General features: G+C 50.6%; 1 protein-coding gene across 1 annotated transcript; it reads right to left on the bottom strand.

Moving 5' to 3' along the window:
* Positions 1-622: 622 nt before the first annotated feature.
* TFAP2C (transcription factor AP-2 gamma) lies at positions 623-11,101 on the bottom strand. Its single transcript, XM_064465325.1, has 7 exons — positions 11,054-11,101; positions 9,116-9,592; positions 8,809-8,860; positions 7,161-7,383; positions 6,377-6,495; positions 4,828-4,969; positions 623-2,959 (listed from the first exon to the last, which is right to left on the bottom strand). Exons 1-7 carry the CDS (start codon positions 11,099-11,101, stop codon positions 2,674-2,676), a joined length of 1,347 nt encoding a protein of 448 aa, XP_064321395.1. The 3' UTR covers positions 623-2,673.
* Between the last annotated feature and the right edge of the window lie 11,724 nt (positions 11,102-22,825).

Genomic DNA, 22,825 nt, shown 5'->3' with positions numbered 1-22,825 from the left:
GTTTTGTGCGTTAATAAAAAGCGAGATTCCATTGTCTGGTAGCTAAAATATCTTACTATATACACTGTATAAGCAGCCCAGCAGCAGAAATGGAAGAAAAACCCAGAACTCTATCATCACATTCTCTAAACGAGCTCCTACCCTACCCAGCATGTTCCTGCACGTTCACATAATCAATAAAATATATTATCGGAACAGTATATTGTTTGTTTTAGAAGTTCTGTTGCTGCACTTGTGTCTACAGATGGCCCAAAATGCTTATTTCTCAAATGCTACAGTGAGTCTAACAAATGCAAAGGCTGGAATTTCACACCTCTTCAGCAGGGAAGGGGACTGCAGCCCACAGAGCAGCTTTCTCCCAGCTCACCACCGGTTTATTCATTCATTCCTTTGAGCTTCCCTTTCTTCTCCCTGCACACCTTCAGTAGCTTGCCTTTACCCTAATAATGAGAGCATAAAGAGAACTCATGAACAGAGTATTCAGAAAGCGTACATATCGCCTCTTCTCCACATCTGGGGAAGCAGCACGCTGCCGGGACGTGACCCGAACTCACTCGCGGTGACGTCCAGCGTCCACTCGCAGCGTTCGCCCTGGCCAGGGCTTGAAATGCCAGGGACGGGAGAAAGCCCGGGGTCAGGTTGTTCCTCTTAGAAAGCACTGAAAAAGTGGGTTTGGTTTGGTTTTTTTTTTGTCCCCGGGAAGGTTTGTTTGCATTGAGACACTGAACACCCCTGAAAGCCTCGGATGCTGCCTCGCCACTACCTCAGAGTACTTTGGGGACTTTCTGCAAAATGCTCTAAACTTCCTCCAATCAGTAAAACTGGGCTGAAACCAGATGGGAGACCTATCAGATTTCACACTCGCCAGGATTTTGCAATTATTTGTCCTTAGAGACAGATTATTCTAATAAAGTCAGATTCACTAGAAGACAAAAAGCTGGTAGGATTGATTTTTATTTAGAGGAAGTCTTGCAGTTTGTGTTTAAGCTGCCTGTTTAAATAGGCAGCTACCACGCTAATGACATCTTAGGAAGGGAAAAAAAAAAAAATTCTTGGAGATACATAACATGTTTAATTGAAACCATTAGTTTTACTGGCAAACAGCTTCATATTTCTGTTCTATTAATCCGAACAAAGTGCTGCAATTATGACTCAATACATAATGTCCTCTAGTGCTACTCGCCCCGCATTCCCGTAGTATAGAAAGAAAACAAAACTGTTTTCAGTTAACAAAACATTCCATGCTTCTATCCAGAATACTTTTATTATATGGTTATCATATACATCGGCATTATATTGGGAACATTTACAAATATGTAAAGATAGTTCAGGACCTCCATTACTCACATACACGCTAACTCACACACTCATTTTGCATGTCTAGTCAGTTACCAGGTGAATGATGCACAAACTTATTGCTTTGTGAACATACACCTCAGATTAGATTTAATCTTCAGTGACAAGAATTGAGATATTAAAAATAAAAAAAAGAGTCTTAAATACCCTGTATAACATACCTGTGCATAAACCTAAAGATATGTTTAGCTTACCCATTACCTTTGAAATACTTACCAAAATTAAAATTTGAAACCCATTTATAAAAAAAAAGTATTAAAAAGTTCACCATTATTTACAAATCCGATTAAATTACACATAAATAAATATTTACATTCAACACACTGCTTCCCTTAATACACATAAAGCCTCCCTGGAAATATTTTTTGGCCTTAATAGGCAAAAAAAGACCCCCAAAGTATAAAAAAAAGTTATGTGCCTATTCTTTCAAGTTTCCCCCCCCCAATTTAAAAACAAGACAATATAAATATGTGAATAAAGCTGCAATATCCTTAGACACAGAAACTGAATTTTCTAAAAGCGTTTTCATTTTGAGCTATTCCTTGTTAAAAAAATATCAAGATAATATCCACTGCAGCCAACGTTCCTGCAGTTTTCAAAAGCCTGAATATTTCCATAAAAATAAGCATGTCACATGCCACCAGGTAACTTTTATGTCTAGCAGGATTTTAGTGCTCTCCTATGGTAATCTGAAAATAAAGGGGAAAAAATCACCAATAAAATAAAAACAAAAATACAACCCACAGAATAAATCTTATTATTTTCGTGTGTTTATAAAAAATTTTAATGTACATAAATCTATATACCATTGTTTAATACTGCTTTATTGTTACTGTTGCATTTAGAGAGAATAAAACCCTGATATTGTATCAGATAACAAATAGGCTTCCGTCTAAAATCTGTATCTTAAAAAAAACACTATACACGAAGCTGGTCACCACTAGATACTTAGATGTGGAAAAGAAATCTAAATATATCTCTCTGTGTATTTCCATCAAGACCCTTTATAGCACCACTTTTACAGCAAAGGAACACACTTGTACCAAGTACTTATCTTCGGGTAATTGCTTCCACAGGTAAGGGATACTGCAGCTTTTAGAAAGACTTGTCTCATGGATCCAGGGGGAGTGAAGATCCTGAATAGGATGATTTTTTTTTCCTTTTTCCCCACTTTTCTTTAAGAAGAAAAAAAAACCAAACCAAAAAAAAAAAACAAAGCAAAGCAAAACAAAACCCCCCAAATCTCTATGTTCCCCCCGGCAAGAAGATCCCAGTCTGTGTTTAGGAGGAAGAGTTTAGAGTCTGGTTTCTCTCCTTTTACTTCCTGTGCTTATCCATTTTATCAATGGTTTTGTTGGTTTCTGCAGGGCTCTGGTCGCCAGCGTTCATGTACGTTTTGTCTGCTATTTTTAATGCTTCATTTAGGTAGTTCTGGACGGATGTCATGGCAGCGCAGATGGCAGCGCTCCCAAAGCCATGTGTGATCAGGCTAAAATGAGTCAAACAGCCCTGGATGCCAGGGTCCAAGATGGGACTAGGTCTCGTGTTTCCAAGAGGAGTTCTGTCCTGAGTGAGGAGGTCTGTGAATTCCTTACAAATCTGCCTGCAAGACACAAAGCCATCACACTTTACAGCATGGTGGGAATTTATGCAAAAGCAAATAAATAAAAACAACAGAGAAAAAGCCTGTATGAAATATTTGGCCGTTATGTGGGAACTAGAGTTTTCAGAATTTCATTGCTCCATCAGCAGCATCGTCTAAAAATAAATCCTATTTATTAGCACCAGTTTCTGATGAACCTTCTCTTATATCTATGTCACAAAGCCACACACACTCTGCAAAATAATCTCTCCACCTCTGGTGTCTGCCTGGCTCTGCATCATTTGCTCTAGGTTTTAAGGGAGGAGTGGGAATTTAGGACTAGTTTCTATGAGAACTTCCACAGCTGCAGTTAAGTGATTTAGGAAGACTAAAGCAGCCAGATAGGAGACTCAATTTAGTCGTGCACATCACATGCATATGCCTTCTTTAATAGAGGCCTGAGCCCTGATCCCGCAAACACTAGCACATACGCCTGGCAAAACACGAATGGTTAATAACACTCAAGCATATGTTGTTTGCTGCTTGTAAATCTGTCCCCTTGATGGGATTTCACAGGAGCTGAGCAATCTTAACAGAATCATCACTTTATCAGAATTTCTCAGCCACAAACATCTTCCAGAAGATTATTGTTATTAGTGCCGATAACAATGCCAGTAATGACAATACTGAAGAGTGGAAGGGGTAGTGCTCAGTAAAAAGCATGGTGTTCGAGCTATAGGAAAGAGAAAGACTATATTTCTAAGAGATATTTTGGTAAAGGAAGGTCTCTTTATCCAGGAAAGACGCATTAATTCAGCGCCAGGCGTGTGTTTTGCATGCCTGATCTGAGCCCAAAGCCAGGGCGACTCTTCCCAGCCGTTTAAGCAGGCTTTTCTCAGATCCTCTGCAGAGCGAGGGTGCCTTCAAAGCAAGGAATCGCACCAACTCCAAACCAGAAAACATCTCAGACCGGAACAGATCACGAGCTGAAGGCTTTGTTAAACCTCAGCCTGGGAAGGCTGGGGGCGGGGAAGGGGACAGTGAGCACTCCAGCCGCTGCTTTAAGATAAGTGTAACTCAGCACAGGTGTTTCCTGCCAGAGACCTGGCAGTGGTTTATTTACAGGTACGTGTTCACTACGTGGTTTATTTGCAGGTACAAGTGTCTGCAGAACAGCCATAACAAAGCTTCTCTCTTCACCCCCCCCATCCCTGTTCATCGAGCTTCACAACAGGAATTTAGTTAAGTACAGGGAATTTTCACATCTACCAAAGGCTGGCTTTCACTGAACTCTAAAAATCTTCAGCTGTAATAGCGAAAGGGACTATCCACAGTGCTCGGCTCAGCGTCCCATGGGGGAAGCCTGCGTGCTGCTGTTGCCAGAAGCGGTTCGGAGGACAGGGCAGCGGAGCCTGCCCAGCGCCCAGCTCGCCCTCCTTGGAGACACCCCTCTGGGCTGCGCCCAGGCAGAGGTGGGGCACCCACCTCCTGCCTCCGGCCCCAGGCTGGTGCGCCTTCCCTGGCCACGCCTGCCCTCCAGGTCCTCAACCCTGTCAGATCTAGGGACATCTATTTCTTGGCAATATAGCTCTCCCTGTACAGGACTTTTTTCCTGAAGTCTTTACTACAGTTAAAATGAAAAGAAAAAAAGAACAGAACTGATCCAAACTGCTTTAGAGTTATTGTACGGGGTTGTTATTTTTCAGACTAAAATAACTCTTGCCACAGTTGAATTTAAACCAAAACCAAATAAAAAGAATTGCTTCATCTCCCTGATTAAAATTACACATGAAAACATACCAAACTGTCCACAGTCACAGATGCTCATGGTCAGACAAAAGCATCTTTAAAAAGAAGAAGAAAAAAAAAAAACTAAGCCCAAAACTTACTTTGCAGCAAGAAGCATATTCTTCCTGTTCGCCATTTCATTGCGGCCCATGTGTGGTCTAGTCAAATATTCAGCCACTGCTTTGGAGGGAAACTCTGTCTCACAAACGTAACCGAAGTCACGAGCAAGATGTACAGCTTCACCTGGCGTGGGTAAAAGGCGATGTTAATTAAATGTAGTTACGTCTATTTATTGTAAGGACATCAGGGAAATTAATCAGGGTACTGTAAATTTTTTTACATTTTTAAAAGTGTATTCCTATTTTAGAAAGGGACACTGCTATTTTACCACCATACCACTCATTACCATTTTCTAATTAATAGATCAGCGTTTCTTTGTAAGCTTGCATCAGGAAGAAAAAACCTCCATGGTGATTGCCACAAAATAATAGTTTTTCTTCCTAGTATGAAGGCAGGAAAACTCTTTATCCAGATTAACCACACAGCAAAGACTAAAATTCAGTCTAGACCAAATTGTCCACTGACATTTAAAAGACCTGGGAACTGAATTCCACTTATATAATAAAGGGCTTATCAGTTTAGCACATTTCCTAAATATTTTCTAGTAAGCATTTCTGTATAGAAAATAAAATTGTATGGTGTGTAAGGTGTGTACCTAGGCCACTTTTTTCATTAAGGCAATTTGATCAGGCTTTAAAAAAATGGGTTGGCATGATCAGCACGTTACCTGTAAGGTACACGTGTGCGTGGATGCACGCATAAGCTCTCTTAAACCCAACTTCCAAAGAAAGTTTTTTTATGGAAGTTGCTGTGTTATTGGAGCTGATGCAGACGTGAAATAGCAGTAGGGTAGCGTTAGATAATTTTTCACTTCTCAATTGCTGCTTCTATCCCTACTAAGTTGTACCGCTACCAGGAGCTGCTTTAAACAGAAACACAAAACAGCCACACACACACAGCCCCTCCGAGTCAGCTTAACTGATAGAGGGTCCACATAACATGTTACAGATTAAAGGGGCTCCAGTTTCCTATCAGGAAGTCAAAAAGCTATAAATCTCACTTTATATGCTTGTTTATTAGAAAAGCTTCTGAGGATACCGCTGAGGTAGGGCCGGGCATTGCAGTCAGCTGCTCCGGACTTTTTAAGTTTCCCCAATAGGGAATCAAACCCACTAGTGTGATGAGTTTCACCCCTTTTGCCCGTCCTTGCCCGCACCCTTACAAAACCCGAACCAGCGCAGCCCCTCGAGAAACACAGGCGGGACGCAGCGGCGTTTTGGCCGGCTCAGCGTGTAGGAGTTACTGCATCCCTGCTAGGGTCCTTGCGACGCAGCCGGGGGGGAGAGCCTTAGCTGGGTTTGTGGGGGTAGGGCTCCGAGGCCAAGGGCTGAAGGGAGGAGAAGGGGAGAGGAGCCCCCCAAAGGCAGCACAGCTGTTAGTTGCTGCCGCGTTCCCATCATGCTCACTTTAAAATACACAAAAACCTCTCTGTGACGTCCATTGATTTCTAGCCTTCCCATGCTTTGCCTAGAGGACAGAAGCTCTACACAAGGAGGGGAAGTTTATTTTTAAGACAGGTTCAAGACTGACCTTCCACCAGAGATGTCAATAATGTCACATTTGCAGCTTTCCTTCTACCAGCAGGAAGATTCAAGCCAATTTTATCCAGTTTTTCCCTTAATGATCTGCCACCATTTTTAGATTTGGCTCTGTAATTAAAGAGGAAAAAAAATGGCCTTATTTATCTTCAGGGACCACTTCTTCAAGATGAGAAATTCCGGTTCCTGACATTCAGTAGGGTTCTACTGGGTGGGAATATAAAAAAAAAAAAACAACCAGGCTCTTTTCGAGTGACCTACTTTTTAAATGCTCTACTACAAACCAACCATGATGAAACACAGCAGGTCAAAATCAAAATATTTCAAACTGCACCATTAAAACCAACAGCTGTAGAATGATCACAAGCCCAGTCAAGTGTATGCAAAAAAGGACATATAAAGTGTCCTTGTAACGATTAATCAAGACCACGAGAATTAATCCAAAAATCATTCCACGAGGAAACAGTCACAGAGTAAGAAGGCTCCATGAGCCGTTTTTTGAGACAAAAATCCAGCTTTAAACAGGGAATGAGAATTGCTGTCAGAGCTGTTAATAGCACTTCTCGAGAGGCAGCCGAAGTGCAAAGAAGTTTTATTTCCAAAGCCTATTAGGATTCAGCGTTGTTGGGCTTCTTAAAAAAAATCAGAAATTTGTTAAGAGGCTTTCTTAGCTCCTCGCTGTGCTCATCTGGCTGCTCACACACGCACAAGCACGGGGGCAAAAGGAAAATCGCAGACAATAGAGGCGATGGGGATGGTTGGGAGTCGCAGCCTACCTTCTGAGCACTCCTCCTAGCAAAGAGGCATTGAGACACTCGGGGGGCGAGAGCCGTCTCTGCACCTCTGCTACCGTCACTTTGTATTTCGACGTGGAGCTCAGGAGGGAAAGTCTCCCCGGAACAGAACAAAATACTTCGTTGGGGTTTATGACCACTCCAATTAACCCATCCTTTTGGCAGGGGAGACTCAGAGCGCTGTTTTTCGTTAAGGAAATGGGACCTGTGGGAGGAGGAGGGAAAGCAGGTATTGTATAAAAGGGGCAAAATAAATAGGAAGTGGCGCGTGAGCTTCCTTTCTACAAATTAAGGACCAGGAGAGGGGATTTCGTTTTGCGTTAAATGCTCACACCACTCTCCCCGTCCCCAGCATCCACCCGCAGCACGGGGCTCGGCTGCGGCCAAAAGGTCCCCAAACTATTCCCGAGAGGATTTATTTTGCCACACTACATTCCGAGGAGCTGCCGAACACAATTAAGGATACTTTTACTTATAAAAAGCCCGATACAACTACAGACTCCAGATTAGCATCCTTCGGCTACCGCCAAAAACTCTTTCCGAGCCGGGGCAGGGAGAAGCACACGCGGATTTAAGCAGCAGCCTTTGGAATTTAATCCCAACAAATTCCTAACAGACAGCACGACAGAGAGAGGGATGCTGCCCAGAAGAGAACCGAAAGTAAAACACTGCTCGTCAACGGCTCCGGCCTTTAGGTGAACGGGGACAACAAAGGCTCTGCCAGGAGCAAAGCCCAGACCCAGCGCTCCCATCCCCTCGCGAATCCACCCAGTTAACCCCCGGTGGTGCGCTGCAGGCTCACGGACCGGGCCGAAAGGGTTAAAGAGCCGAGGTCGGCCCCATTCCCCGGAGGGGGGAAAAGATTTTTTTCAGTGGTGCATCTGACAGCGAAATTATTCTCCCATGAGCTAAAGGCAGCAATCAGCGCTCTGACAAACACTTCTGCTTTTCCTCAGTGCGGTATTTGTTTGAAGTCTTCAGAGGAAACTTCCACTGATTTTTTTTTTTAAGCACAAATTTGTTTAAAAACGAAACCATGGGAAAAAAAACCCTCTAAATGACTGTAAATTGAGTCAATACGTCTTTCTCCTGCCTTAAAACCTCAGCTACAAAACCATTTCGATTACGATAAAGCCGAGCAGGGTCATGCCAGTGAACTCATTCCCTTCTCAAGTCTTGCGAGGCAGGTGAAGAGAAAATTAAAACACCAAAATAACCAACAGTCTTCGGCTGCTAGCAGCAGCACCCCCAAAAAAAACCACCACCACCCCGTGTCGCTTCGCACACGCGTATTCCGGGGCAGCATTAAATTGGATGCAAAGTCCCGGTTTGGGTTAATGCCCCACAGGGGACCCGGGACCCGGCGGGGGGGGGGGGCGGCCCGTGTCCCCGGAGGGGGGTCGGGGGTGGAGTGGGGTGTCCGGCCCTGCCGCCCCCTTCCCCCTGATGGCGTTAGAAAGATCCAGCCATGGAGAGAACGTACTAAACCCCCTCCGCCCTCCCGCGCCCAGAGGATCAGCCTTTTTTTTTTTTTAAAGATAATAACGCGTCGATTCGCCGGTGCGTCATTAAACTTTTAAACTTTTAACTATTGACAAGGAAAAGTCAACTGCGGTGCCGCTTTACTGACCTTTTCTAATGACTGTCTGGTCATGCATTAATAAGTGTTGATCTTCCACGTTCTGGAAAGAGAAAGGGGAGAAAGTTTCGCACCTTGAAAAGCTGAGAGAGAACGAGCCGGGGGGGGGGCTTTGGGGAAACCCACCTCCCCATTTTGGGGGCAGAAAGGGCGAAAAGGTGGGCTTCGCTCCGAGGAAGGGGCAGGTAAAGCCGGGGTGTGCAGAAGGGGACGGGGCCCGGGGGCATCCCGCCCGCACACCGCCGTGTGCGGGGCGGCCCGAGGGGGGTCGGGGATGGGGGTGGCCCATGGGGCTTACCTGCACCTCCTCCATCTGGTGGGCCATGTCGTGCAGGCCCAGGTTATCAGCCAGCGCCGTGGCATCCAGGCCGTGCCCGTGGGGCAGGAGGAGCTCGGAGCGCCGGTACGTTTCCCTGCGGCCGCCGGCGGAGCCGCTTTCCAGGGCCGAGAGATGGGGGACGAGGCCGGGGCGACCGTGGGGGGCGAGTCCGGCCGGGTCCTGGCTCTGCCGGTTGGGCCAAGCGCTCTGCTGCTGGCTGGGGGGCGGCGGCGGCGGCTGGTGGAGAGGGTTGATGGAGAAGGGGTCCCCGAGGTGGGAGTAGGGGTCGCTGGACTGGGAGTAAGGCAGCGGCTGGTACGGGGGGGGGAAGTAGGGGGGCTGAAAGTCGGAGGCGCCCGAGTGGGAGAGCGGCGGAGCCGGGCTGTAGAGGTGCTGGCTGACGGCCGAGAGGTGCGGGAGCCGGGGATTCCCGTTGCTGCTCCCATCGTGCCGGTCCTGGAAAGAACGGGGGGGTGGGGGGAGAATGGGGGCCGCCGTCAGAGGGGCGGGGGGGGGCTGCCGGGCAGCGGCGGCAGCCCAGACCCGGAGGGACACGCGGTGGCACTTGGCGGCACTGGGGAAGAGGGGAGGGGAAGGAAGGGGGAGCCGCCCTGCTCCTGCCCGGGGAGGCTTCTCTTCTTAAGGCACTTCGCGTTAAGCCCCACTCCCAGGGAAAGATCACAAGCCAGTTCCCACGGCTCCCCCCTCGTCACGGCTGCACGGGCCAACCCTCGCGTTCGTACGAATCATCGGAAGAATCGTTAAAATAAGAAAAATGCCTAGCGGCGGGACAGCCCGCTTTCCGCCGCCCGGCCCGTCCTCGGGGGGGAGACACGGCATTTGGGGGCTGGGGACGGCGGACCCGCCGCCCTTGGGGAGGGGGACCGTGGGAGGAGCAGGCTGGGGGTCCCCGGCATCCCGGAGACCCCCGTCCCCCCACCCTCCCGAGGCCCCGGGACGAAGGGCTCCCGCCCGACGGCTGCTGGCGCGGCGGGGAAGGAGGGGGTGGTGGGGTGGTGTTTCTCCCTCCAGCCGTCCCATCTCTGCTTCTCCCCAAATTTCAAATCACAGCAGTCAAAGCTTAAACGTCTACATCGAGCTGATCCAGGGATTTAGCGAGCTTCTGGCTTCACGGTCATTAAAATAACAGGACTAGTTAATAAGAGGTGAATGGGGTCCCAATGGAGCGTGAAGCTAAGCTCTAGGAGCCAAGCATGCGATGGAGCCGGGGGGGAGGGAGGGAGGGCACGGCCGATTTCGGAGAGACTAAAACCTGGAAGCCCCGCACGGGGGTGGGAAACACTCCCACGGAGGAGGGTTACGTGGGAGGGAAGGTTCCCTCGGGGTGGGCGCCCGGTTCGTCCCCGCAGCAGCTCCTACCTGCGGCCGGCCCCTCCGCAGCTCCCGGCCGCCTCCCACCCGGCGCGGAGCCCGGCAGCCCCGACGGGTCGGGCAGGCTGGGCGACCCGGGGCGGGGGGGTCCCCGCTTCTGCCTTTGGCCCCGGCTCCTGCTGCCCCTGCCCACGGCGCGGGGGGACACCCGGCTCCCCCGCCATCCTGCCCCACCGGGTGGGGGGGTGCGGGCTCGTTTCTCCCAGCCGGGGCTTTCAGCCGTGTTTTATTCAAGAGTTCAAAAGTTTCGGGGGGAGGAAAAAAAAAAAAAAAGGAAAAAAAAAAAAAAAGAAAAATCGTTCCTCCAAGGAGAAGAAAAAGAGAAGGAAAAAGAAGGGGGGAAAAAAGCAAACCGGAGGGCTCCAGGAGGGAGCAACTCCCGCCCGGGTGGGAGGCAGGGGCACCGGCTGGGAGCAGCGGGGAGGGCAGGAAGCGAGACTCGGGGTGGGGGGGGGTCTGCCCCACACCGGACCCCCACCCCCACCCCCCTATCCCCTCTCCTGACCCCCTCCCCACGCTTCTCACCTCGCAGTCCTCTTCATACTTGACATTATCTGCTAGTTTCCACAACATGGCGTCCAGCCTCCAACCCAGGTGTGACGGTACCGAAAACAGGCGAGCAAACTCAGCCCCCCCCCCCCACGGGCGGTAAATCCACGTCGGCGCTGGGGAAGAGGAGCTGCCCCCCGGACGGAGCTCAGTTGCCGGGCATGAAGGCAGATGAGGGACTAAACCTCCGCGCTAATGGTCACTCGGGTTTTTTTCCCTGCCCAGACGCCCTTAATGGCAATAGGATTATCATAACTCCTCCCCAGGGATGGCCGGGGAGCCGCGGCCGCCAGCCACTCAGGAGGGGCCGCGCAGCCCCAAGCCACTCCTTCCGCGCTCCACTCCGCGCCCGCGGATGGGGGGGGGAGGCAGCGCGGAGCCGGACCCCCCCCGCAGCGCCCAGGGGGCGGGGGGCACTCCTGCCCCGCGGGGTCATGCGTGGACACCCCCCCCACACACTCCTCGCACCCACGCTGCGACGAGGGTGCCCCCCAAAAAACCCCCACACTGTGTTGGATGGGGGGGGGGGAGGGTGCGGGGTGTTCCCCCTCCCACGCGTGGAAAGACTTTGCTTAAATCCGCGTGGGGAGGCGCAGCGCCGGTGCACACACACACACACCCCCCAACTCGGCTAGTCCGACGGGTTTTGGGGGAAATAAACTCGGAAAAAGTCCTCGTTGCAGAAACGAGAAGGTCCGAGCGCCAGCCTGAGCTCAATTTACATAATTGTCAAGAGTTTGAATTACTGATTACAACTTGTAAGATACCAATGTTTAAGGTATAATTTACTTAATTATCCGACAAGGTTATTGCAGTTGTGTCGGTAGGTAAAGCAGCGCTGATTGAGCGTCCCGGAGCCGGGGCTGCCTGGATTGTGCCACTGCTTCCTCGCATCATCATTATTTTTATTTTTTTTTAACGAAAATCCCGCCTGCCCAATCTTTTCGCGCAAACTTGGGGCTGGGGAAGCAGGTGGGAGGTGAGACAGGCATTTTTGGGGGGACGCCGTGAGCACACTTTCATCTAAGCTTAGAAAATACTTCCCTGCCAAATTGCTACCTTTCTGCAGCCATTTGATCTATGCAGTTATGTGTGTCAGACAAAATGAACATCGTTTTCAAAAGCAACGACTTCTCCCAGTGTTTTAGGGTGCATCCGGATCACTGCTCATTTACATGAGAGGAGCAAGTGTTTGTTTATTGTGGCAGGGACAAAAGCTGACCCTGGACAGTGCTGGCTGCCGAGATCTCGCCTATCTGCGTGCCCGGGGACCAGCCGCCTGAGAGCTGGTATTAAAGGCCTGAGGTAGACTCGAGATTTAAACCGGTTCACACTTCCCTCGCTTCCCCCCCCAAGGATCAGGGAAGAAAAACAACAATAATAATAAATTTTTTTTAAGATAAAAAAAAAGCCCCGCACAAAACCCCACCTGCACCCGACTAAATGAATGATCTAAAAATAAAACCGAGGAGGAGGGGGGTGCTGGGAGTAACTGTTGGAGGTGTTATCTGCCTTATCTAGCACGCAGGTGCTGGTTTGCAGCAGCCGCATTAAGCCCATCAGCAGCAGAGGCTCCGCATTATCATTTTTGGTGGAGTCTCTATTTATTTTTATTTTTTTTTTAAACGACGGTGTTTTTCTTCCAGGGATGTTTCTTTGAAATGCAGTTCGCGACGATTATTAGCGAGTGTGCTTGCGCTGCTCCTGGCGTCATTAAGACTAGGAATCTAAATAATAAAAGACAGGGGGAGCTTAAAGTTCATTTGTATTAAAGGGACAAGATGGATTTAGAAAGAAACGAGGAAGGGAACTGTCGAGCTTCCCAGGTTTGGGATCAGCTCTTTTTCCTTCCAAAGAGCCCCTGCGTCGTGGCCACGTCGGTCACTTTTATCGCAACCTCAGAAGCCAGATTTTCTTTCTGCTCAGAAATGTCACCCTGAGAGGCCACCGTGATTTTTCTCACTCTTTAGAATCGTCACCGTCCGAACACCTTCGTTCTGCTTCTTTCGGTGGCCAAAATCGCGAAGATGAATTCAGTTCCTTATCATTTGTTGCTTATAGATAAATAATATTTATAAATAGAGGAGTGGAAGAGGATGAGCGATTTATATGAAACTACCTAAACAAGGCGGCCAAAATAAGCACTTGGCTTCCTAGAAAACAAACCGGGAAAGCCGAGAAGAGGCGAAGTAGGGGGAGGATTTTGAGACAAACTTCCCCAGACATCCGTCCACTTGCTCCTCGGTCTTTGCCCGCAGCTCCGGCGGCTGCCCGCGGCTCCGGGCTCGGGGGTCCGGGCTCTGCCCGGGGATCTGGGCTCGGGGGGAGCCGGCGGGGAGTCACTGCCCACCTCCCCCGGGGGGAGCCCGGGCCGGGGGGGGGGGGGCTCCCCCCGCGCCGGTGATGCCGCCCCCGGGACCGAGCGAGGCTCCAGCCCCGGCTGCTGCCGCCGGGGGATGCTTCGGTTAAACAAACGGCCCGGCGGCCGGAGAGCTCAGCGGCTCGGGTCTTTTCTAGGGCGTGTATGGGGGGCGGGGAACGCTTTTGGGACCCTCCGAAGCAGCCGGGCGGGCCGGGGGCCACCTGCAAAGCTCCCACGCCCGGCGAAACTCTCCGTTTCCCAGGGAGCTCCCGGGCAGAGGAGAGTTGCGGGGAGCGGGGGCTGCTGCAAGGACACGGTTCCTCCCTGGGCACTCCCTTCGAGAGACGGGGCAGAGCGGTGCGGGAACGGAGGAGCCGCCGGGGAGGTGCCTCCTGGCAGGTGGCTGCTTTATTTACTTTATTAAAAAAAAAAAGCGTCCTCATTTTGGGGACATCCCCTGTTTCCAAGGAGAAATGGTTTTTTGCTTCCCAGGGGCTTAATTCCCCCGCACACCTCTCCTTACGAGGATGCGTTTTCCCGTGGGGGACCATAAAGCACCCCCAGGTGTGGACACGCACTCCTTTGGGGGGGGTGGAGTGTCAGAGCTCACTGCTGAGCCTCTGTCACATTCAGTAGTTTTCCTATTTGGCAGCAATTAAAAGAGAGCGTGGGGATGCTAATTAGTTACATCCATCTTCCTTTAAAAATCATTTAAACACACACATAGCTGAGGCTGCAGGACCTGTCCGGAGCGCCGCCCCGGCTCCTGCAGAGATTTGCTGCGGCCCCGGGTGTCTTTCCGTGTAACTTCCACACCGAGTCCTTGGGGACATGGAAAGCGGGTGTCCGTCCTTCCCCCACATCCCGCACCCCCCCACCAAGCGGTAGGACAACCCCCCTTCCCCCCCCCCCCAAAAAAAAAAAAAAAAAGCCGGGGGGGGGCAGAGCCGCGCCGGCCGGGCTGCAGGGGGGCTCCTGCTCAGGCGGGGTCCTCCCGGGGGACTGGGGGGGGTCTCCGCGGGGGAGTCCCCAGGACAAGTGCAGGGGTACGTGCTCGCCAGTCGGCCCCCCCCGGCAGAGCCATGGGGCAGCTCCTTCCGTGGGCGCGGAGCACCGCACCCCTCCCCCGGCCTCCCCCTTCCCAAACCCCCCCCCCGCCCCCAACCCGGGAAGGGGGGTGAAGAGACGGTCCCGCCGCCGGGCTTTGCCCTCGGCTGCCTCCTCGCACGGTCGTTCCCCGCTGGGATATTTTAAAGAGGGTTTTTTTGCTGCCGATTCTTACCCCCCCTCCCCCCATACGACGCCCCGGGGGATGGGGGCGGGGGCTGTGTGCGTGTGTCCCCCCGCGGCTGCTCGCACCCTCCCGCGCCCCCCCGCAGCGGCCGGTCGGGATGCGCTGGATTGCACCCGTATCCCCGGGGGATTTGCAGCCCGGGGTCGAGCAGGGTTCTGGGCACCCGCACCGCTGCTACACCAGTACCCGAGGTGCGCCGGGGGTGCCGGAGCCCCGGGGAGGGCTGTGGGTGGGCCGGTCCCAGCCCTCGCCCCCCTCCCCCGCGGTTTGTACCCCACTAGAGACAGCCAAGGTGGTGGGGAGTGGCGAGGGGATGCCTCACTGATCCCCCATCCCCTGCCCTGCTCCCTGCCTCCGCATCCAGGCCCTGCTTCTGCAGGAGGTGAGAAGAAGGCATGCCCACACAGCGGCTAGTTTCTTCCCAACCTATTAATTTGCTTAATAAACACGATTCCAGCTACGTTTTCTTCCTGCTCCTTCCCGATGGAGCCGGAGGAGCGGAGTCCCCTGGCCATAGCACACCGTGAGCCTGCAGCGGAGAGGGAGCGTTTAGCAATTCCCGGGCAGAAGTGACAGACTTTGACACCAGGCACTTTCGGGCCCTAGGTTAGATGCTGCGTGGCATGTGGCAGAAGTTCAGCAGCGATGCACAGCTGCCTCGGGCTCCTGAAGGAGCTTCACCGGCTTTTGTATGCAAGACATTTTGTTGAGCTGGATGGTTCACGCCAGGAGATGGATGTCTGAGAGGGAGCCTGCCTGCAGCCACGGCATGGGATGGGGGTGAGGAAGACCCAAATGCCCAGCTTGCCCCTGCCCTTGAGGCGGGGGATGACCACAGGTGTGACTGCAGTTGCATTTACCTTGGTCTCCTCATTAAAAAAACAAGGTTAATGATCCCAGTGCTGGTGAGAGCTGGATTCATATGAGGTGGGACCAAGGGAGAGGTGGGAGCCATGGTCCCCGAGACCCTTGCATCTCTGCCCGGTGATCTTCAGGTTCCTCCTCAGGGCTCTGACATTTTGCCTGCAGCGTGTGATCACTCCATGCTGGAGAGATACTCTGATTTATTTTTTTATTCCCTCCATTTTATGTCCATTAGGAGCAGCAGTGCCATGAACTTTGTTGTTGCTGTTAGCCAGAGTGCTGCTCCAAAGGATGTCCTTGCTGGACTGTGTGTAATTGAACTCGGTTCGTTAGTGCAGGAAGCAGATTCCGCATAAAAAAAACCAAACCCAAACCCAAGATCAAAAAATAAAAACAGTCAAAACACTGCAATGCTAAATGTGAAATCAAAATTCATGTATTTAGTCAGGCTTTTTTCCTGAAAGCGAAGAGGTAAACAGGCTCTTGGCACAATATACATAACTCATACTTTAAAAAAGAAAGCCTTGGTGGATCATACATTCCTACAGCTAATTGCTTATACTACAATAAGAAAGAAAAGCCCCAGTACTACAAGAAGAAAGAATCCCATAGGCTAAACCGGCAGAAAAGCAAGTATTTCAAATACAGGCACAGAAATGAGCTGAAAAAACATTGCTCAGCCCAGTTCAGGCTGTAGCTGATAGAAATCCTTTGATACGAGCCTCCCATTCCTTTTGCCCTTTTAGAAAAGGAGCGGGCGTTGTCACTGAGCTGTACTTGTGCTGTAACATCTGCCACGGGATGCTCTCTCTATCCTTTCCTCTGCTTCCAGGGTATATGCAGCCTACACGATACCTTAAATGATACACCATATTTTAAGAAAACGACTGCTGGGGCTCAACGGTGGTGGTTTGGGGAAGGTTTCTCCACTGACAGAGAGGGGCACCAGGTACAAAAGGTCTTTCCCATCCCCAGCTCCGAGGGGTCCTGCAGCCTGCACACCTCCAGGGAGTCGATCAAGTGCGTTTGGTGTGTTTTAAAATGCCCGCTTCTCCAGCAGATGCACACAGACATGCACAAGTTTAAGATCCTAATAGATAAATAACCTAAACATTTTCAAAGATGATTTTGAGCACAATATAAAAGAGTTCAGCAGAGATGCAGGCAGTACCTGTATGTTAGGAATGGAATTTCCAGAACCATCAGATGCCTTGTTTCTAGTTACCTTTCACTCTTCAGTCGTCTTAGAGGAGTCATAGAATCAGCCAAGTGACCTCAATGTCAGGGAAATGGGTCATGCAAGTTGAAGCTGAGGATTTTCCCTGTAGGCAATTTAAATAAGTAAAGAAAACAAACTCAGTTACTCTTTTATTTCCATAGTCCAGTTTCTTGAAAACTCCTAATCCCTCTAAATCTTCCCCGGAGCCCTCCATCAAAGCTCGGAGGGACAAAAAATTTAGAAACAAATACAAACCTCCCAAACTCATTGGCCTTTTTATCACTTAGCAGCAAAGCAGAGCACAAGGACGCTCTCTGCCCCTCCATGTCCCCGCTAATAAATTACCACAGGTGTTCGCTTAATTGTGATGCGTTGGAAAATACAGAGGGTCTGATGGCACCACGATCCCTCCTTTGTGGTGTTTCCCCGTTGCTGATGCGCTGGTGAGCTGCAACTCTATTGCAAGGTGAGACAAAGCAGAGCTGTGGGGGGGGAACAAATTGAACTCCTGGCAAAAATTACATCAGTCAAAACCCTACACCTAATGCACACTGTCGTTTATAATCGTGCTCATAAGGCACCAGTGAAGGGCTGTCAGCATTATAAAATACCAGGCGCCAGCAAGTACCTCCAAATTCTTCCAAACCTGCTCCAAGCCGCATTCTGAAGGATTTGATTTTGCAAGTGTATGTGCAGAGACAGGAGGCCAGGATGAGGTTGCAGTTACTGTAGCAAATACATGAAGGGTCTGACTTTTTGTTTAATATAGCTCTATTTTTTCCATGCAGAATTATTTGCAAAACTTCCTGCAGCACTACTGCTGCAAGGGCACAAAGGAGACACTCCGTGGTGTAAGAATTCACACGAGTTAGAAACCTCTTATCTATGTTCAGCTAATCGCGTGCAGGTACGACTGCAGGACGACGCAGACTTGGCATGCCCAAGTGATTTTTCTTGTATTAAAAACCTGCACTCTTTGCTACTCATTAATAAAGTGGAGACAATATGATTCAGGGTGCTTCAGTTCAAATCTGAATTCAGGCAGCCTTTCAGGCATCTTAATTTTTAGCCTTCCACTTTTTCCTCTGATCATCCTCTTTCCCCCCTACCTGTGCTCCAAGATTTCCCATCACTGCTGCTGTTGACAGAGTTTTGCCCAGGAGCGCCGCTGCGACAGGCAGCCGCGGCTCTCCGAGCCCGATCCCTAGCTCTTTCTTTGCCTGTGCTACGTTTCTACCTGCTGGCGTAGTGAGAAGTGCCCAGTACGTATCAGTCCAGAGAAGTTTAAGTGCCATAACAAAGGTATTTGCTGGATTGCCAATATCTGACAGTTGTTTCAGGAAAGAGCCAAGAGTTCCCATCCCGCGGGATTTAGGAGCCACAGTCCAGATACCGCTGGGCAACACACTGCAGGCAGCTTTAAATCTCCTGCTACTAGTACAAGAATCCGTCACTGGAAAGCACCAAGTCAGTATAAATTCACTCCACCGATGCAAATCCATTAAAAAAGACGCTGGCATTACCTTGGCAGCAGCAGTTTTGTGCTGCATAAGATGTCTTTTTGCCCATACCACCGCTACCAGACCTGGTCCATTATCCCGTCACCAAAACAAATTCACAAAACCTCCAAAGCTGGCCCTAACCGCATGCTTTGACTGTCTCAGCAGAAAGGCAGCCCTGCGTCCCCACCTGATCCAGATCAAATTTGTGCTGTTAGATGACTTGGTGGTCCAGAGAGCGGATTCATGACTCTGGGAGCATGGCCTTGGACAGCAGCTGAGGGAAACCTAGGAGGGGATGTGAGAAGAGCTGCTCCCTCCCCCTGGGGCACAGGGAAGTTGTGCGTTGGGGAGCTGTGAGGCAAGGTTCTGCTGAGGGACGAGAGGGGACTCGGAGGGCAGGGAGAGCAGTTTTTACAACTGAGAGTTGATTCTGTGGCAAGATGGACGGTTGCCTTTGAAAGCCAGCCCTGATGCTGAGACGAGAGGAACGAGGCCACCACTTCCTTGTGCTGGGCTGCATTAGAATTGAAAACAATCACAGCAGCGAAACAAAACCAGCTCAGCTGAACAGATGCAAATCCAGCGGCAAACACGGGCTCAAACCAGGTCAAGCTGCACCCATGCAAATTACGGGTTACCCCAGAGCGCGCCGTGTCCACACCGAGGGTGTGTGCTGGGGTGCTGCCAGAACGACTTGAACTCCAGCCTGGGTCCAGGCTGTCGGGCAATGCTTGCCCCGGGGGGGAGCCTGGCAAACTGCCCCACGCAGGCTCTCTCGCAAGTCCCCTCGCCCAGTGCCAGATGCATCTCTCCTTGGAGACTCTGCCCACACAGCTACACAGCAAAGCTGCAGAGAGAAGACTAACTAGCCCGAGGGGAGCTTTGCCAGTATAGCTAGACCGATAAAGCACTACTCTTGTGTAAACACAGAATACACCAGCTAAAGTGCTCTTCTGTCAGCATAGCTTATCCCAGCGTAGTTTTGCCAAAGGAATCCTCGCTTGCATTTCAGTGAGACTGTAAATCTCTTGTAGCGTGGTTAGGAGCCTCTCAGAGCAGCATCGCTGCAAACAGCACAGATCTCTTCACCCATTCAAGTTTGTTCCCAGGTTTCCAAGGCACAGTGGTGTTCTCTGGTGGGGCAGGTATCATCTGCTCTTTCCCAGCCAGCGTATAAAGCCGCAGCAGCCACCACGGTGACGAGCAAACGCGGCCGTGAGACCAACGCCCCCCAGAGCCCCCAGTGCCCGGGGAGCACCCAGGCTCCTGTCCATGCCCAGGGCACCAGTTGCCACTTACGCCTGTGGCTTGTTCCAGCAAAGAAAGCCAAACCTCATGAAGCCCGCAGTGCCTTCTGGAGCCCAAACCTGGCCCTGCTTAATAATGGTGGCATGTAAATGGAGGCTTTGCAATGAATGGGAGGGAGGGATGAGTTCACGCTTCTCCTGCCACAGCCAGTGGTGACATCCTGGGAGACTGGGCAAAAGAACCCCAGCCTATTGACTAGTCTATATAAAACTTTGCACTAACTGGGGTGGGAAAGTACTTGCTTTCTTAAATCCTGAGCCCTCCTTTAATAAATGCAGCGTCCCAGCTTCTCTGGAGAACGTGCTGTGCCCGTGAGCCTGGGCAGCAGCGAGGACCGTGTCTGCACACAAGCAGGGGGGAATTTACATCCTCAGCAGTCTCAGACGGGCTGAACGTCTGCCACACTCTGCTGGTCTTTGCCAGCTCTGCACTACCTACGCACGTAGGCAGCACGCCGTCTTCCTGTCCCAAAAGTTTGGGGATGTGGTATTTCTTTGTTTATAGTGGGGAAGCAGGAAACGTGGAAATGTAAAGCATATCTACAAGCTACGAACACCTCCAGCTCGCCCTGCCCCTGCCCCAAGCTGGCCAGATGTGATCTGGGAGCTCCAGGAGCCCTTGCAGCACCTGACACACCAATTCCCTACCGGAGCACACACACTGGCAGAGCAATGGCTGGCGGCCTCCCAAGCCCGCTGACACATTAGGCCAGTTCAGAGCAGGCACAGAGAAAGCTCCGGTCTCTGCAGACATGCCCAAAGGGTCTTGCTCAACACAGGAAGGCTGTGATAGCAAGGAGGTGATGCTGGCTGTGCAGAGGCCGGGGCTGCAACCACAGCCTCATCCCATCCCTCGGACACGGAAAGTCCCTGGGCGGAGGCTGAGGGCTGTATCACCCTGTTTAAGCTCTGCAAGTGGGGTTGTGGCACACGGCTCCCCACGCACACACCTCACCGGTGGGACCGGACCGTGCCAGAGACCTTTAGGCTCCAGTCTCAGGACAGTCTACCTGAAGCATGCAATTGATGCTCCTTGTAATTTTACCAGAGCTGGTGCCATTGCAAATGCCATTCTTATCTACCTAAGTACAGATCCTCTCTCGAATTGTTAACAATGTCATGTAGCAATTTGTTACATAAGCTCATTAAGTTTTTTAATGTATCTATGTTAATAGGAACATAAATATGGAAATCTTAATTTCAAACCTGTTTCTGAAAGCATTAGCTGGGAAACTAGTCTGAGAAAAAGCAAACATGACCCAGGAATACCCAGGGATTCATTCAGGGTTTAGGTATCGCCGTGACGGATAGAGCAGGACTGTCAGGATGCCAGAGTTGTGCTCCTCGCTGATCAGCTCTGCGACCCTTTAAAAGCACACTCTTAACAGAAAAACTTCAGTTACTTTGCGCCGTTCTTCCTCTCCTTAGCTATGCTACAGTGACAGGCTACTTTTTTCCCCATCATTTTTTTCTCTTATTGCAGGTGGATGATTAACACGCATCAAAGGACCCTGGTTATCCAAAGGAAACAGTGACATTGCAGCCCAAGTATCCCCAAAGAACAAACGTAAAGAGCAAAATGCATTAAAAAGGGTTCAGCTGTATTTCATCCATATTCATTTTCAGCATCATTTTTAGCAGTAAATACTTTTTCAGGTGTATTCACGTTTGGCTTGACCTCATCGATTTGGTGGTGTAACATGGGAGAACATTTACACACCTCATGACCCTGCCCCGAAAGGAACAGGCCAGTTATGGAGCTCCCAGACCAGGCTCACCTGCTCTGCTCCCATCACCGCATCTTCACCAGGAGCAGCTGTATAAGCTGTATTCGATGTATAGGCACGTGAGATATGTTTATAGCGCTATTGATACACCACCACAACACTCCCAGTGCCAGCAGAGGCAAGTTAATATTACATTACAATGGTATGAAGTTAGCTGCTCCATATTAATTCTCTGCGTAAGGCTGCACTGCGAGAAGATGCCAAATCCCATCTGAAGGCATCTGGGTGCCAGATGAGCAATTCCATGTCCACGCTGAAGCAAATTCCCTCTGTTGGTTCCATTTTATTACATTTTTTAAGGGGTCAGTTGGCTGGGGTACTGGCAAAGTGAACGCTGGAGCAGCATGAAGCATCGTGCTGGTGTACGTGCTACATCATGTGCTCCATCCCAGCAGAGATAAACACGTCCTTGCACTCCTGATGCTCATCAGATGCCTGATGCTGGACACTGCTCGGATGATTCACTTATAGCAAATGTGGGCTTGGGCTGCTTTTCTGTGGGCAGCTGAACCAACGTGGCTCACCAGTGTCAAAAGCAGGGAGGGAGGTGGGGTGTGGGGGCTTTCTCTTTCACCCCTTCCTTCTCCCTCCCTTTTCTTGGCTCCCAGCAGCGGGATCCAGCTCTTGGCACTTGTTGGCCCCCTCCATGCATTGCTTTTGTTGTGTGAATTTTCTGCCAGATGAGTGACTTAAAGCAGCCCAAGGAGGACCCCTGCGGAGGCCAGACACCCAGTAGCTCCAGCCCTCAAACCCTGTTACCCTACGGCAGTTTCTGCATTGCTTCTCCATGCCAGCCAGGACGTGAAAATGCACTTCCCTCTCCCATTGCACTCCTCATCAGGTAGAGGGAGGCTGTTCCTAAAACTCTGCTTTTTTAACAAACCTTTCGACGTGCCACAAACACTGTAAAACTCCTCGGACAGGGAGGGTCCCTCATGAAAGATATGTATATATTTTCATATATGTAGGCCACATTATTGGGGGCAGAGTGTCCTGACCGGCTGGGTGAAGGACTGGGAATTGCTCCTGCTCTCTCACAGCCCCTGCCAGGCTGAGACGACACCTTGGCTCAGCCCAGCCTGGTGTTGATTCAAGCCAAGGATTCATTGTCTGCGACCAGGAATGGTAACAGGGAGGGAATGGGCTCTTCAAGCCCTTTTCATCATTCCCAACTTTTATAAGCTCATTCTGACACCCTGGCATTGCTTGGAAATACCTGTCCTTAAAACCAGCCATTTCTAGCCATTGTATTTGTGAAAAACTTTCTTCTCAGTGTAAGTGAGGCTGGGGGCACCACTCCTGAGCCTGGAGGCCAGAGGGGACACCAGCAGCAGCCCAGGCATGCACTCAGCCTCTGCATCTCACTGCGGGCCTTTCGCATGCAAATGCTGCCAAGTGCTGTGCAACCCCCAC

Source organism: Phalacrocorax carbo, chromosome 14, assembly GCF_963921805.1.
Source record: "Phalacrocorax carbo chromosome 14, bPhaCar2.1, whole genome shotgun sequence".
In the NCBI taxonomy this organism is placed as follows: Eukaryota; Metazoa; Chordata; class Aves; order Suliformes; family Phalacrocoracidae; genus Phalacrocorax; species Phalacrocorax carbo.
The sequence above is the reverse complement of the archived record's forward strand: the minus strand, read 5'-3'. Positions and strand labels throughout refer to the sequence as shown.